Genomic DNA, 17,649 nt, shown 5'->3' with positions numbered 1-17,649 from the left:
CATATCAGAGGACATTATTTGGCCCCAAAAGCATAATAAAGTGTCTCCAAGACAGTTGCCCTGGTTACTAAAGCCTGTGGTTATAAGAACTGCACCACAAGGCGAAGGAAAAAAGGGCGAGGAAGACAAATTTTAGTACACTCCTTTATGGATTTTATGGACATTACATCTCTTCTTGTCCATTCTATTCTACTCCTTCTTCTTCCCTGGAAAGAGGGCGTGACCACTCTAATATGAAACAAAAGCCAAAACAAGCCCAGACAAAATAGATTTTCCTCTCCGTCCTGTGCCCTCTCCCCACATTTCTTGACTATAAAAGCTAAATCAGTATCCTAGAGACTAATAACATGGTAACAGTAGCATTAGATATCAGGGAATTTCACAATGTTTGTTTAAAAAGTTAGTTTCACTATGAAATTACCTCTGTGCATTCTTTAAGATTCCTCGCAGAGCCTAACACAAAGTCAAAGAATACAGAACAGCATGGATTTTTTCTGGCCTCTGACATATCTATTAAGGAAATACTGGCTATCCCTTACCTTGCTTTCTCAGAGCCAACCTCAATTTCCACAGAAATAGGGCTGGAATTTAAGCTGCCAGAAGTCATTAGCTGAGAGCAAGAATTCTCTCTCTTATTATTTTCAGCTGCTGGCCACCTGCTGAGCTGCGAAAGTACTGGTTTCAAACACCAGCAAAAGACTTTTAAAAGATCTGGGGCTCATTCTGATCTCAGTCATAGGGTGTAAATGTGGAGGCACTCCAATGATATCAATGGGAGATCACAAATATGCCCATCTCCTGCCTTTTGCACGACCCTCGGTGTGCCTCCTGCTCTGAGATGGGTTAGGATGATAAAACAATGATAAAACATTTCCAGCCAGCCTACTCTCACCCCCAGCATTGCTAGCACTAGTGGAAGTGCATTAGTAGGAGATTCTTCTTTGAGTGTCCTCTGCATATTCCACCTCTTGGGATATGAGCTGAATGGTGCAGTTGAATGGTGGAGCCTCCTGTAAGCAGCGCCTGTTAGAGCATTAGCACTCGCATGCCCCTGCCTCGCCCTCCCCTCAGCATTCCAGCACATTCTGAGGGTGTGGCCATAAAAGGGTGTGCAGCCATTGCACCCTCAGTCCTTCCAACTGCTGATCTGACAGATGAGAACTTCTCTGGATTCCGTGGATCCAAAGCATTTTAGATAAGTGCCTTGTTGTGCTAAGTAGTTAGCGATTGTATTAGTCTAACAGTTAGTTTTACTGTTATTGTTAGTATCAGTGCCAGAAATAATAGCTGATCTGAAGAACAAGCAGCACGGATTCAAGAGGTGCATGTCATGTCCTGCATCTGACATTCACACCCTGTGCTTGAAATATTTAGGCAAGGGCCATTCTCCCTCATGCCGTACCATCTGTGACACTTGTTCTTCACATGCAGGGAAAGACAGACAAAATAGGCTTCAAGCCCTTTTACTTCAAGAAGTTTTAATGGCTAACTCTCCTGAATTGCAGGTTTCCAATGTCTCTGACAAAATGATTAAGGGTCCTGAATTGGCACCAGGTGCTTCTAGTTCCAGAAGGCATTGTTATTGACTTAGTCAGACTCTCCACCAAGCTCCAGTTCCAAGATGACTGAGTGATCAGTAGCCAAACTTCTGGACCCCGTACTGAGAAGAGGTCAGCCCTTCACCAAAAGAGTTATCGGCAATGGGTAATCTGTGACTGGGGCCTCTGTGAATCCGGGACCCTTGGAGAGGAAAAAGAAGGCCAAGACAAAGCATCTTTCACTACAGGAGAAAACTCCTCAGTCAATAGATTCATCTTCAGATTGGGAATTTATGGATCTGAAACTTTCCAGAGATCTGTACCTTAAGGCCTCTCTGTATCATCGGATTGTTCCAACATTATGGTTCTGAGAAAACCATCAGATACAAATACCTCATCTTTCTCAGTTCCATCTATAGTCATTACAGCACAGGTACACTCTGATCAGCATGGGCCTATAGATTTTTCCAGTTCCACGCTGAGATCATGCACTCCTTTCCTCCAGACAAGAGGCAGAGTGCATGAAGAGGCACTGTAGTGAATGAACCTGCAGAAATACTAACTCTTTCAGAAAAGATTCTTATTGGGTTGCAGAGGTATACAATATCTCCCATATATCTACCGCAACTTCCAACTTCAGTTGTTTCTTCTATCAGCTCTTTGTTAGATCCAGGATCAGAACACCATTCAGAGGAAGATCTGGATCTGGTGGTATTTGTGGATCCACAACCCTTTCCTATATTGTCCAAAAACTGCATTTCTCATCTGGATTATCAGCAGGTCCCCTATCCTCAATACTATGACACCATGCTAGAATTGAAGAGTTGGCAGGATTGGCATATGCCACCTTGAATATCATGGCTCTATCAACCTCCCTTCATATTTAAGTCTTTGGATCCATGCTGAGACAGAACTATTCCTGTGGAGCTGGGATGTTCAGAGCCTAAACCTGAAGATCCAATAATAAAAAATACATCTCTACCATTGTCCCTGAAACTCTTTATGAAGAAGAGGAGGAATGAGATTCCCCTTCTCAAATGGACAGTCAGCAACTTGAACAATAATTACCAGGTGATTCCTCTCCTGATGAAATGTGGGTGTTGCATCAGCTTAGTCTCTCTTGGAAAACACTATTCAATGGCATTAGCTGAATGGTTACTACATAAACTTCACATCTGTCACAGATGAAGCTCCTCACACAGTCTTTGAGCTATTTGGTAGTACACCTACCAACAAGGTTTCTTTACCAATCTTGGAAGGTTGCTGGCAACCAGCAAAATCAATATGGAAAAATCTCTCGTCTTGCCAACCTATTTCCAAGAAAGTAGAAAAGCTATATCAAATCCCCTATGAGGGTTTTTCATGCTTTTATGCTTCCTGCTCCTAACTCCCTAGTAGTGGCAGCAACAGCACAGAAGTAAAAAGCTGGGTACTTACACGCCACTCCTAATGATAGAGAAGGGAAAAGATTAGATTCTTTGGGAAGGAAACTGTTTTCTTAGTCTTCCTTGATTTTGAGGATTGCTAACCATCAAGCTATCCTGGCCAGTATCAATTTCACCTATGGGACAACATTTCATTTTTTACAAAGAATCTTCTGGAGGAATATCAAAAGTTAGCTATCGCTATTATCAAGGAGGGTCAAAATGTGGCCAAAAATGTCCTAGAGCGTCCTTTGACATTTCAGATGCTTCTTCAAGATCATAGCCTCTTCCATAATTCTTCATAGGCTAACTTGATTATGATCTTCTTCTCTCTCCTTTAAAAAGCAACAGAGGGTCCTGTGGCACCTTTAAGACTAACAGAAGTATTGGGAGCATAAGCTTTCGTGGGTAAGAACCTCACTTCTTCAGATGCAAGCACTTGCATCTGAAGAAGTGAGGTTCTTACCCACGAAAGCTTATGCTCCCAATACTTCTGTTAGTCTTAAAGGTGCCACAGGACCCTCTGTTGCTTTTTACAGATTCAGACTAACACGGCTACCCCTCTGATACTTCTCTCTCCTTTGTTACTAAGTCGAAGATCAAGGATCTCCCATTTGGGGGAGACAATCTGTGCAGTTCTAAAACAGATGAAGCGTTAGAAAAATGAGATCTATATCAAGGATCTCTAGGACTCTTGCCGTCTTTCAGGAGGATTCCTGCATCTTGTTTAGATACCTGAGACAATGTTATATACCCTGTTCATCTTCTTACTACTCTTAAAGACAAGACTAGTAGCAACAACAGCATCCTCCTCCTTCTCAGTCTCACTTAAGAAAAAGATCCTCTAAATCCAAGATGAGATCAAAGAACTACCACTACTTCTTTAACTTCTTTTAGACCTCAGGTTTGACATTACAACTGAGAGCTGCAAACCAATCTTACACAGTTCTTCTCTAGCTTTAGAGACCTTCTTTCCCATTTTTACATCAAATGGTAAAACATCACTACAGACAGATGGGTTTGGGATGTTATTAAAGAGGACTACACCATCCAATTCGAGACCATCCCTCCATACCACCTTCCTCTCCCTTTTTAGGGACCCCTCTAATGAGATGTTTCTCAGATCAGAAATCCATTCTCTTCTACTAGAGGGAGCAATAGAGGAGGATCTGCAAAAACTCAGGAATCAAGGTTTTTATTCTAGTTATTTCCTCTTTCCACACACACACACACACACACACACACACACACGATATTTTCAACAAATTCTAGATATGAATCTAGATCTAATTAAACAAACACACCAGGAAGTTCTGCTTCAGGATATTGACTCTTGGTTCAATTTTCCCCTTTCTTTCTACTCAGGATTGGTTTGCTGCTCTTGGTCTCAAGGATGATTACTTCCATATTTCTATTCAATCTTCTCACAGGAAATACCTTTCTTTTGCCCTCAGTCAGAACCATTTCCAATACAAAGTTCTCCCCCTTGGCCTTTCTGCTGAACCCAGAGCTTTTTATAAAATGCCTTTCTGTAATAGCAGCCTTCCTCAGAAGACAAGAAATTTTCATTTTTCCATATGCCAGCAACTGGCTTCTGAAAGTTCACGCCAAAGATGAGTTGAACCTAGTCATTCTTTTCACACAGTCTCTGTTCCAAAAACTAGGTTTTCTGATAAACAAGAAAAAAAATCTATAATGTACCCAACAAAAACAAACAAACAAACAATCTCTTTCACAGGAGCAGTTCTCGACTCCGGAGTAGTGAGAGCATACCTCATAGAGGACAAATTCCAAAAACTGAAATCCACCACACAATGCTTATTTCTGCAACCAATACAGGCAGTACTATTCTTCCTCCCCTTTCTGGATCTTATGGCATCAACAATCTATGTTACACCTTACGCAAGGCTCAGAATGAGTCTTCTTCAACACTGGGTTTCAAGAAATTTCAAGCCAATAATGTGCAGTATGCACATGATGCTTATAGTCCCAGCGAAGGTCTCAAATGCTCTCCTGTGGAGACTGAAGCCCATGAATCTACTGAAAAGAGTGATGTTCAATCCCTTGCCTCTTTCAGTAATAGCTAGAACAGATGCTTCCAAGACCAGTTGGGGTGCGCATCTCAGCACATTAATGGCAAGGAGTCTGTGGAATCTGCAACAATTATAACTTCACATCAATGTCCGTTTAACACTCAAATCCTTCCTTCCCCAAATTCAGGACTCTGTGGCTCAAGTTGCCAAGGACAATGACAGCAATGTAGTATGTAAATAAACAGATCATCACAACTTTGCCGAGAAGCAATAAAACTATGGGACTGGTGTATGTTAGGAAATTTATTTAACTGCATTGCATATAGCAGGATCTCAGAACCAACTAGTGGATCTACTGAGCAGGGACTCTTTGCAGAGTCATAAATGGTCTCTGAAGCAATCAGTGATTCAGGACATCTTCAATCCTTGGGAATTTCCAAGCATAGACCTCTTTACCATCAGCCTCAATATTAAATATTACTTTTGTTCAAGAGCAAGGGTGAACAAAGTAGTGCTCTGACTGCACCCTAAATTTTTACTTAAAGTAATTTCTGATTTTCATGTTCATCAATGTATTAGCTGATGTATTAACCTTCCAGTATTCTTTTGAAAACCTCATAAGAGTGAATCAAAGTTACATTGTTTGGATGTTAAAAGAGTTTTAACTAATTATTTGGATAGAACAAAAATATTCAGGATTGCTCATAAACTGTTTCCTATTCAGATAATTATAAAGGAAAAGCTTTTTCTGCTTAAACTAGATGGGTCATAGAAGAGAGTATAAGAAAGTATCACAATCGCTTCCTGCTGCTATTAAAACCCATTCTACCAGGGCAGTTGCTACTTCAGCAGCATACTTCAAACACCTCCCATTAATAGAAATTTGTAAAGCAGCCAAAAGGAGCTCAATACATCCTTTTACTAAACATTATGCATTAGACATAGCTGCTAGGTCTGATGCACAGTTTGGCAGGACAGTTCTCCAATCTCTATTTAATTAGAACATCTTGTCCCACCAGCCATTTTACTATATACTGTTTGCCAAACTATTGCCAAGAGTGGGAATATGCAGAGGACACTTGAAGAAGAAATGAAGGTTACTTACTTGTAAACTAGGTTCTTCAAGATGGACTCTGCACATTTGCACCCCCCACCCTCCTTCCCTTCTTCTGTGGAAGTAACAGAGGCAGGATCAGCTGCTGTGCCCCCTTTTACAGCCGTGCCCTCAGAACATGCTGAAATGCTGAGGGCAGAGGCAGAAGGGAGCATGCGAATGCTAACACCAGAGGCACTGCTTACCCCAGGGACCACCATTCAGCTGCACTGGTCAGCACCTATTCCAAGAGGGGGAATGTGCTGGGTCCATCTCAAAGATCCTTGGTTACAAGTAAGTAACCTTCATTTTCCTAAAAACTGCCAGTATAGCCCTTGTGTTGGGTTCCTGATATCTTCGGCTTTAACCCTGAGGAGTTTGGATGTACCCTGTGTTTTGCATGCACTAATGTTGCAATTACACACTCTACCACCCAGCACTTTGTCATGTGTATGTGCTCCTTTGGTGTTTCTTTATGGAGTCTCTTCCATGGCACTGCTGAGTCAGTAATTGTCTGTGCAGGAGCACAATTAATAAACCTCCTGGCCTTTAATAACCAGGAGAACCAAGTGACCTGCCACTTCTTTTGAAGCAGTTCTCAGACCACTGAATAGCAATTGCTCCTCACATTCCCAAACAGGCTATTTATTTATATTAGTTCGCTGCCCAGTTGGGAATGTGTTTAATGAGGAGGGGAGCAAACCAGCAGCAAGCAGTGATTCTCCCTTCATTAGAGACGGGCAAATATGGTTTTATAGTGTCTGCAGTCTCCAATCCATTTACATGGGTTTTCATTAGCACAATTTAGTCTAACTGCTCTAAAAACAGCATGTGATTCCATCTGTGAATGAAGGCGTGAACCTTTCAAAGCTTAGTTAATATCTCTGAATCCTGACAGACGCAAAGGTCCCCAAACATTTCCCTCTATGCTGTCCCTGGTTTGTTTTCTCAACCCATAATTTTCAAATGCAGTTTTTGTATCTTAGTGAAACTTGTAAAATAATCAAAGCCCAGAGAAGCATAATACAGAAATGGTTCAGACAGGTTTCTTACCAATTATTTTGTTCTTCTACCTTACAGTTCATTCCTGCTCCCAACACTTTACTGTTTTAGAAAAATGGTCAGAGTACTATGTTGTGTGGCTATGTTGTGTGACTAGGATTAAATTCCAAACCATGCTATTATACTCTAGTACAATAGATCACTACAAGCTGCTCTAACTTACGCCTGGCTGCCCAATGGACTATTCCAGCACCCAGGAACAGATGGAATGCCAGCGTGCTCCAGCTACATCCCCATTTCACAGGCCACACGCCCTATGCCAGGAAATGTGGGTGGGTGGCAAACAGCCACTAGACCAGCTCTGTCCCACCCCGGGGTTCCTGCTGCACAGGGGAATTCACCAGCTTTGCAGCCTCTTTTTTGCGATGATTTGGAATGCAGTGGCATTGTAATTGAAAGAAGAATTGAACACCTTGTTTGAGGGCACACACTGCAGCTTTTCTGCCTCACAATTGTGGGTGCACCATGTTTAGTGCATTGTAGGAAAATCTGGGCAGCAGTGGATAGAGCATCCCGAGGACACATACACAGAGAGTGGTGTCAGCAACACTTGGAGACTAGCACTCTGAGATGTCCTACTATACATGCAGCTAGTTGGAAGGAAGACCAGCCAAATAAGCTACATAGCTTAGTTAGGAATTCCTGTCTGTCCAGAAAAATAACAATTTTGAAAACTGATTACAGTAAGGAAACCATGTGCTAAGACAGGCTTCTATCTGTCTCCCACAATTTTTACATGGCCCCATCATTGTAATTTCTGAATGCTTAAGCTTTCAACAAGGGGAATGCATGATTAGCAGCCACAGCGCCTGGCTGCATTAGTAATGTTGCATGTGCACATAAGGTGTGTTTAGAGCTAAGTATTTCACTAACTGGTTAAAAAAAATCCTTTAAAAGTTATATTGTAAACAAGACCTTGTGGACTATACCAAACTGGGAGGGGTTGGACATGCTTTGGAGGACAGGATTAAAATTCAAAATGATCTGGACAAACTGGAGAAATGGTCTGAAGTAAATAGGATGAAATTCAAGAAGGACAAATGCAAAGTACTCCACTTAGGAAGGAACAATCAGCTGCACACATACAAAATGGGAACTGACTGCCTAGGAAGGAGTACTGCGGAAAGGGATCTGGAGGTTATAGTGGATCACAAGCTAAATATGAGTCAACAATGCAACACTGCTGCAAAAAAAATGAACATCATTCTGGGATGTAATAGCAGGAGTGTTGTAAGCAAGACACAAGAAGCAGTTCTTCCACTCTACTCTACGCTGATTAGGCCTCAACAGGAGTATTGTGTCCAGTTCTGGGTGCCACATTTCAGGAAAGATGTGGACAAATTGGAGAAAGTCAAGAGAAGAGCAACAAAAATGTTTAAAGGTCTAGAAACCATGACCTGTGAGGGAAGATAGAAAAAAATGGGTTTGTTTAGTCTGTAGAAGAGAAGACTGAGAGGAGACATGATAACAGTTTTCAAGTACATAAAAGGTTGTTACAAGGAGAAGGGAGAAAAATTGTTCTCCTTAACCTCTGAGGATAGGACAAGAAGCAATGGGCTTAAATTGCAGGAAGGGAGGTTTAGGTTGGACATTAGGAAAAATTCCTAACTGTCAGGGTGGTTAAGCACTGGAATAAACTGCCTAGGGAGGTTGTGGAATCTACATCATTGGAGATTTTTAAAAGCGGGTTAGACGAACACCTGTCAGGGATGGTCTAGATAATACTTAGTCCTTCCATGAGTGCAGGTGACTGGACTAGATGACTTCTCGAGGTCCCTTCCAGTCCTAGGATTCTATGATTATTTAAACAAAGCACAGTATACAACACTGGTCCCTACAGTTATGGTAGCTAATCAACCAAACCAAACAAAGTTCTTTTTCCTTCATGCAATTTTAGAGGATCCCTTTCCCCTTGGCAGAAACAAAAACAGAAAGATCTTGCCCTTTCTGGAACACGAATGTAATCCATTGGTCAGTATGTGTTACAGGTCTTCCTCTGTGCCTGATCTGCAGAAGAGATGAGTCTATTATAGCTCAGCTAGAGACCCAGGATTCTTTGTCTCAAGGGGGGGATGTCACAAGGTTAGTGTGTGTGTGTGGTACTGCCTCCCTTACTTCTACGCTGCTGTTGGCGGTGGCACTGCCTTCAGAGCTGGGCAACTAGCCAACAGCCACCGCTTTCCTGCCGCTCAGCTCTGAAGGCAGCGCAGAAGTAAGAGTGGCAATATCACAACCCCCTTAAAATAACCTTGTGACCCCCCTACAACTGCTTTTTAGGTCAGGACCCCCAATTTGAGAAACTCTGGTCTCCCCATGAAATCTGTATAGTACAGGGTAAAAGCACACAAAAGACCAGATTTCACGGTCTTTTTTCATGGCTTTTTTCATGGCCATGAATTTGGTAGGGCCCTAATTATGGGCCACCCTTTATGCTTGTTCTCTGCCATCCAGCACTTTGAACAAGAAGCTGGCTGTAGAGGAAAATCCTATTCAGTTTCAATCTCCTGCCAGCTCCAAGTGTAAAGTGCTTGATGCCAAAGGAAAATGACGCAGCTTATTCACAGAGAGGGAAACAAAGAAAGGAAGGGGGGGGGAGAAGGGGGGGAGAAGGTGGCAGAAGAAACACCATGGATCTAAGTAGTGACATTCGTAATTTTTCTCCTGATAATTACAGTGGTTACCATTCAGATCTTTACAATTGGCTTTGCAAGCCATTAACATGGTGTTGATTCTACTTCTTACAGGGAATATAGTGAATACCATAGTGATGTTATTTGTTTACAAAGGCAAAATTGTAAAGAATTTTGTAGCGACCACTAGACCTAGTGCAACAACATTTAGAGGGGAGCAACCAGAATGTGCATTTTGGTAACTCTATTGTATGAGATGAACAGATAAAAATTATTCTATGTATGAAGCTGCAGTGGGACAGATACATGTAAAGATAAGCCTGAATATTTCCCCTATTCTCTGCCTTCTGAGATACCTCCTTATGCTATTGGTGCTCTGACAATATTTACTTTTTTATAAAACCCCTGGGGAAATCCTGTACATAGCTTCACCCTGCTCGGACCCCTCTTTGTACATCAGTTTGTTTTCTCAGCTGCAATGATAACTATAAGTTCATGTTAGAGATGGACCTGAATGTAAACTACCTTGAACCTTCAGGAAATTTGGATCCAGATCAGTTCTGGGGTCTGTCTTCGTGTATTCAAATGAAGTCAAACACTATTGCTGATTTATATTATTAAGCAAAAATACCTGCTTTAATCATGTTAAAGGAACAGACTAATTTCTTCCTTATTGCTTCCCATGTTCACAAACTCTCTGACTCACACAACTGAGTGAAACAAAAATCAAAAAGGATTAGAATCTCTCCCTGGCTTTCTCATCCGAATGCATAATGAATGGCTGTAGGAACTGGAACTTCTCCCATGAATCTGAGAATTTGCAGGTGGCAAAAAAGGAGCTGCAATCAGAACTTCAACATTGATGAGGATAAAATACTGTTAAAAGCTTTTTGTGCTTTGACAAATGTTACGATTATTGCCCTGTGCGAGAAAAGTACAGGGTAACCCCAGGAAGAGAGGGGGGGGAGGGAATAAAAAATAAAAATTAATCATAGACCTAGCAGACTTGGGCTAAACAGGGAGGAAAATTAAATCACTGGCCTATTGTGATCTTGGTTATGTCATCTTGGGAGGTGATCATATACTGTTATAAGAACCCAGATATATTGATAGAGACAACTTTTCCTTCCTTTTTCTCTAGGAAAAGTCCTAGAGAACTTAAATAGAAATTCCATCCCTGCTATAGAATTCTACAATTTGATTCAAATGCCTATAGAAATGCCTATTACATTCACTATTAAATTATATAGATTCTTTGAACAATTTCTATTAGTCACATCCCTATTAAAGCCTGTAGGGTTTTTACAAAAACATTGCCCAGGCGGAGGTATAAAAGTTTTGCCAATAACTTTAGTGAGAACATATGAGCCCGATATATGAGTAATGTGATTAAGTCTTCCTGTTTGCTCCCATTGGATCTAATCACATAAGCTCCAGTTTGATGTAAACATAACCGATGGACAAATTTATAATCAAATTATCTGACAATACAGATAACTAAGGGTTTCTTTACAGTACATGATCCTGTGTGCTGTAGCTAGTTCTCTACTAACCTCTGTGTATTGCTGTACTACGTTTTCAGGAGTTGGGCCAAGAAATACATAGAAGTCGAGGATCCCTCCGATGGTGCGGAAGGTTAAGGATGGATTTGGACTCAGAGTAATATCTGAAAGAAGAAAACAGAGGTGTTGCACACAGTACAAATTACCTCAGTGCCAGTCCTATGCATTTTGAACCCTTCAGTGCACAGCTGCTAAGTAGGTTAGCCAGCCACTTACTTTAAGCACATATCCCACCCACACAGACCACAGAACAAGTACAAATCGTCTATCTGCCAGCATCACAAAACAGAAACAGCCACCCTTGCAAGGCGGTCCTGTCTTGCAGGGATGGCACACTGTATGGACAAAGAGAAGTAAGGGAATGTGTATAACAGTAGTAAGCTACCATGGCGCTGTGAGCTATATTTCCAGATTTATTCTATTTTGCACAGTAACAAATGCACATAAAATATATTGCAAGGTTTTGTGTTTCTTAATTTCACTTGTAGATGATTTTAGTCAATAGGTCAATAATGTGCCATCGCTGGTAATTAGTAACAATGGTCAATGATGGGATATTAAAAGTTACTACAGAGAACTTTTTTCCGGAGGGTCTGGCTAGAGAATCTTGCTCGCATGCTCGGGGTTCAGCTGATCGCCATATTTGGGGTCGGGAAGGAATTTTCCTCCAGGGTAGATTGGCAGAGGCCCTGGAGGTTTTTCGCCTTCCTCCGCAGCATGGGGCAGGGGTCGCTTGCTGGAGGATTCTCTGCGACTTGAAGTCTTTAAATCATGATTTGGGGACTTCAACAGCTGAGTCAAGGGAGAGAATTATTCCTAGAGTGGGTGGGTCAGCTTTTGTGGCCTGCATCATGCGGGAGGTCAGACTAGATGATCATAATGGTCCCTTCTGACCTTAAAGTCTATGAGTCTATGAAGGAACCACCAATGTACATCTAAAGCTCCTCTATAGAATATATACGCATCTGATTTTTTACTGGAAGTCACTGCCTGCCAGAGAAATTGATTTCATAGCTTTAGTGAAGATTCCCCTTTTCAAAAATTACAGTATTAAATTAATACAGTGAGGTGACCATGGTAACGTGCAAAGCTATTCTTCTCAGAGTGAACACAGTACTAACCTAAATTGACTTGTTTTGCTGGTGTCAGTCCCAGAGGAAATTTCTATTGACTTCAACTTTCTCTACCCTTACATTTAGTTTTAAAAAGTTAATCAATCATATAATTTTAGTTGAAAGTGTATATTTTACCTTGTTTTACAGTAATTGCAATGAAGGCTCTTTGAGAACATAATAATTGTCCCTGAAAACTCACTTATGATATGTGTAATATTTTAGGAATCCTGTCATATATTTGTATGTTTAGAAGTCATTAGTGAAAAGAGTTATTTATCTATAGCAGAAACAATTTAACATCTCTATACTTAATCTACATATGTACGGATAATATACTGTATTACCTTGTGCATTGGAGTTCAGTAAGAGGATACCATGAGTATTTGAGTCACTCTCTATGCACATATAAAAAGGATGAACTCCATAAAGATTGGCAAATGTCTGAAACATCAAAAATGGATTATATATAGCTTGTTTTGCCAATTGTTCACAATCTTTATCGTCCAGAAACACATACACAGACAAGGACATTTATTAGTTCATAGCTAAAATGGGTTATTTGCATCCGAACTAATGTAAAGCTCCATCAATAGAACAAGAGATATTTTTAGCCTCAACATTGTCACTTTTATCTTACCTTATTTAAACTCTTAGCCATGGACTATCGTACTCTGGCATTCAGTCAAATGCTCCCGAGTGACCAGGCTAAGAAATTCACTGCTGGTGAGAATATATCAATGTCAGGCCAGCATTTAAGCTGCAACTCAGCCAAGCATTTAAGAATGTGCCTAACTTTAATCCCCTTGAAGTCATTCTTAAATGCTTGGATGTATAGGGATGAACTTAAGCATGAGCTTAAATACTATGCTGAATCAGAGCCTTGACACATGGAATATTTTTTACTGGGAACGTAGAATGTTTCTTATGCCAAGTTTCCAAATCATTGTAAAATACCCAGTGATTTTACTGTTTAGCTAATTACATTTTGTTGCATTTCCATAACATTTTATGAAACCCATTTTATGTTCTTTCCCGTTAATTCATAATTAACACCTCTTGTCATGTAGTGATGCTCTTAATCTGGTATTACTGTATTTTGCCATTTCATTTTTAAAGTATGATCCCAGCACCAAATGCTGCATTAAATGACTTACCGTTGGTGGCTGGTCTCTGGAAAACATCCCATAATTAACAAAATTCATATTGTGCTTAAAGGATGGATGTTCATGTTCACCAAATCCATAAACAGAGGTGGATGGCACAGTGGTGGTAATCTGCAGATACTGTTTGGAAAAAATTAAATCTCCAAGTGATGTGTCCCACCTGTGTCAAATACAGAGTCTGAACATGATTAGTTTGCTCATACCTTATATTCATCACTTTAACATCAAGTTGGAATACTTGGAAATTTTGTTGCATTTCTTGCAATAGTAACATATACAAATGCAATTTACAAATTAATTCTATGTGTGCTTCTAATGTACTTAAACATATATATTATATAAGGATAACTGAGGTAAGAGGAAGGCATTATATAAAGTACTGTCACTGAAATAAGCAGTTGCTCTTGCTATTTCTATGACCAGTGGCGCATATTGAAGACTGTTATCACATGGTGGTGTCTACGTCACTAACAATAACAACATTTAGTAGCAATCATCTTTTATTAGTGTGCGAAGTCCCATTGAAATTAATGGGATTACTTGTGTGCTTAAACTAAAGCATATGCTTTGTTGGATCAGGGCTGAGGGTTTGATCAGAGTTAGATCACTGACTAACAGATGTGAGGGTGCATAGCACCCCACAAGACCAGGTCCTTAAATGACAGCTTTCTCTAGTCTGTGACTTCATAATACCTGCATAAACTGATCAAATTTGTTCTAAACAAAGGACATTTATAGATATTTTTATATTTATGATTCTTTCTTGTTTCTTTCATTAGTTTTATGCATTTATTTCTATTGAATTATCTATGACCAAATACACATTTTAATTAGGTGTTACTTCATGTTTGCTGTTAGTAATGCTATAATGAGCTGTATATATACTCTCAAAGTACATTGTACCACTATATGACATGAATACCAAACTTATATATCACTGCTGAACTGTGATTTCGTTACAATAAATTAAAATAAATGAACCAAAGCCACAGGGGGTGGTAGCGATGCTACTTTCATAGATCCCAAGGCCAGAACGGACCACTGTGATCATCTAGTCTGACTTCCTGTGTACACAGGCCACAGATCTTCCCCAAAGTAATTCCTAGTGGCTAGTGCATATATTTTAGAAAAACATCCAATCTTGATTTTAAAATGGTCAGTGACGAACAATCCACCACAACCCATGGTAAATTGTTCCAATGGTTAATTATGCTCACTGTTAAAATGTACACCTCTTTCCTGCGTGAATATAAATACAAATATGAATATTAAATACGGTAATATAAATTATTTGTTATCAGAGGTTTTGGTAAAATTAAAATTATTGGCTAATTACTAAATTAGCCAATAAACTAATTATGTGGAAGGTTCTGTATATTAGCAGTGGGCATAGTACTATAGCTATTTACTGCAGCACACCTATAAACTATCCTGTTTGAGAGCCTGGGTTCATACTGTTTTCACCAGACCGAATTTATATTTCTTACCCTAGGACAAACTTTTTACTGTCGTGGGAAAGAGATTTGGGTTAAACAACTGGCCCTATGTGGCACTCCAGGCAGTGCCCATGCTGCATCCTCCATCACTGGGAGAGCACAGACTCTTGCCCTTATGTAGAGCTGCAATGGGGGATGGGAAGGCTCCTTGTCCCTTCCCAGTCTAGTGCACATATGCAAGGGTTAGGTACAGTCTGGGCCTAGAGGGAGAAGCCAAGTATACCAAGCAATTATTGCAAATTAAGACAATGTATTTATTGGGCCTCGGTGTTTTGGCAGTACCACAGCTCTAACAAGCTGGAACAATGAGGATTTTATTTAACTGGTGACTTAATTGTTACACATCATGTTCGTGCCTTTGCCAATGGAAACCCTCAAGCCACTAGGAAAGGTGATTTTTTCTTTTTGCTTGGAAATATGTATAAAGTATCACCAAGAATTACAGGGGACCCTTTTAAAAACCAAGGCTTTTTTTGTGAGAAGTTACCTTATATGGGAATAGGTATCAGCTCATGTGCTGTGTTCCTGGCAAAACTAACCTGATCACTCAGTTCAGTCAGGTACTGGGTTTCCAGTGTCAATGTTCTGAGAAAAGGATGGTTGAAGAAGTAAAAAGCAAATGTAGCCAGAAAGAAAGATGTTGGGAAGAACTGGAATAACTGCCTTAGCCCATTGAGCACTCCGTGTGATGCCTACTCAGAGAACGTGAGGTTTCATATTTCCTGGTATCTGCATTCAAACACTGACATTTCCGATTTGAAAGTAATTAGCATTACCAAGGGATTACAAGGATTTGCTGTATTTTACAAAGGGTCTTTCCTACACAATAGTGTCACTGCAGTGTTTTGGATCATAATTGCAGTGACTATTTTTCCACAATGGAACATGGAACACAGCGGCTCCTATATTGGGACACCAGTTTTTTTTTTAATTTATTAACCTACTATGTATTCACCTACTTCATGGCCATATGTTGAACTTCCATAGGGATCCAAAGGAGTTATCACAAAGTAATCAACAAAATGGTGTCCCAATATAAGGGACTCACTCCCATCTCTCTCAAGCAGTCACCTTGCTGTGTACTTCAATCCCATTTATACACCATTTCCCATTATGATCCTATATTTATGGGTTTTTTTCTGTCTTGCTTGTAGAGCACCAGTCACAATAGTAGGCAGGTGCCAAATGCAGTATTTAGTGTAGCATAATACCACCATCAGAAATAAGCCTCTGCTCTCTCTTTTCCTTAGCGTTAGGTAACTTCTGATTGCCGCCATTGCTTTCTTTTTTTTCCCTTCTCCCCTTTAAAAGACAAAAAGACAGGACTTCCCTTTAAATCCTCCCTCCCCAAGCATTCTACAGCCCTGAGCCCTGCTATTACATTAATGCTGTAAGCTGCCATGATCCATTGCTTTACAACACTGCAATATTTTGAGGGTTATTTAGGTTAAAAAATGACCATTTAAATGAGAGACCCACCTTTATCACTCTAAAAACCTTTGGATACAATAAAAGAAAAATGTTATATTTGCCTTGTGACAGTGTTTGTTTACTCCCATCTGCTTTAAAGCAGAATGAAAGCCAACAAAACAGAAGGAATATAAAACTATACAATGTTCGTAGGAATGTGCTTGATTCTCATTAAAAAATTACTTACCAACTACAATGATAAACTGAACAATATCCCCAGTCCCTTTCCACGAATAAGGTCAGTCTAAGAAGTTTGTGTATTTGCACATAGATTGATTGGTTTGAGAGAATATTACATGGGAGAAAAGTCTAAAAAATTCAGATACAATATTCACCATCAACAATTCAGCATTTGCCATCAGTTACATGCAGCATTGTCTGTGAATATCAGAGCATCCCCCTCAACTCAGGAGATCTCCCTAGTAAAATGTTTGGAAAATGTTAACCTTTTATTAGTTTCTATTGTATTTCCCAATCTTTGGAAGTATGAAGAGGCCAAGGTATTTTGATAGCTGTGATACTGCCTACTAACTGTAGTGCTGCCATTCCTTTAGGTATCACTTCTGAAAACAGGTGCTCCCTTCCAAAGACTGTGCATGAGGCTTAAGAATAAGCCTCTCTATTTATAGCCTCTCATCTGGAAGAAGACTGACTCAGGAGCCAAAGGGACAGCATGAAGTTTGCATTTCTGGCTGGCATTCGAGTTTGTAGCATGAGAACAAACAGTAGGTCCCCTTTGTGCTACCAGCTCAGAGTGCAACTATAATGGATCAGTGAAACGCCTTTGAAAATAAACAAATGAAATAATGCCTGGTTTATTTAAGGGATTAGTATATAATACCTTGTAGCATTTCAAGTATGACTAAAAGTCAGTGGAATCAGGTTTGTTAAATATGGCCACTTATTCCTTGAAATCCAAGCAATTATTAAATGTAAAAAAATCCCCCGGCCCAAGGACATTGTTACATGTAAATGAACATCTGGTGCTACTAAGAGGTCTTATAAACCTTCAGAGATTGGGTAAAATTTTCAAAAGCACCTAAGTGATTTAGAAGCCTAAATC

At 40.1% G+C, this 17,649-nt stretch overlaps 1 protein-coding gene across 1 annotated transcript in view; it reads right to left on the bottom strand.

Moving 5' to 3' along the window:
- The window catches only part of LOC135895655 (sucrase-isomaltase, intestinal-like), a 31,935-nt gene that overhangs the window by 7,832 nt on the left and 6,454 nt on the right, over positions 1–17,649 (bottom strand). The window contains exons 3-5 of the mRNA XM_065423794.1: positions 13,612–13,780; positions 12,802–12,898; positions 11,334–11,446 (exon numbers count right to left, since the gene is read on the bottom strand). Coding sequence (XP_065279866.1) covers positions 11,334–11,446; positions 12,802–12,898; positions 13,612–13,780 — 379 coding nt within the window. The remainder of the gene's footprint in view (positions 1–11,333; positions 11,447–12,801; positions 12,899–13,611; positions 13,781–17,649) is intronic.

This window comes from Emys orbicularis, chromosome 1, assembly GCF_028017835.1.
Source record: "Emys orbicularis isolate rEmyOrb1 chromosome 1, rEmyOrb1.hap1, whole genome shotgun sequence".
NCBI classification, from domain to species: Eukaryota; Metazoa; Chordata; order Testudines; family Emydidae; genus Emys; species Emys orbicularis.
Note: the sequence above shows the minus strand (reverse complement) of the source record. Positions and strands in the feature narration are given on the sequence as shown.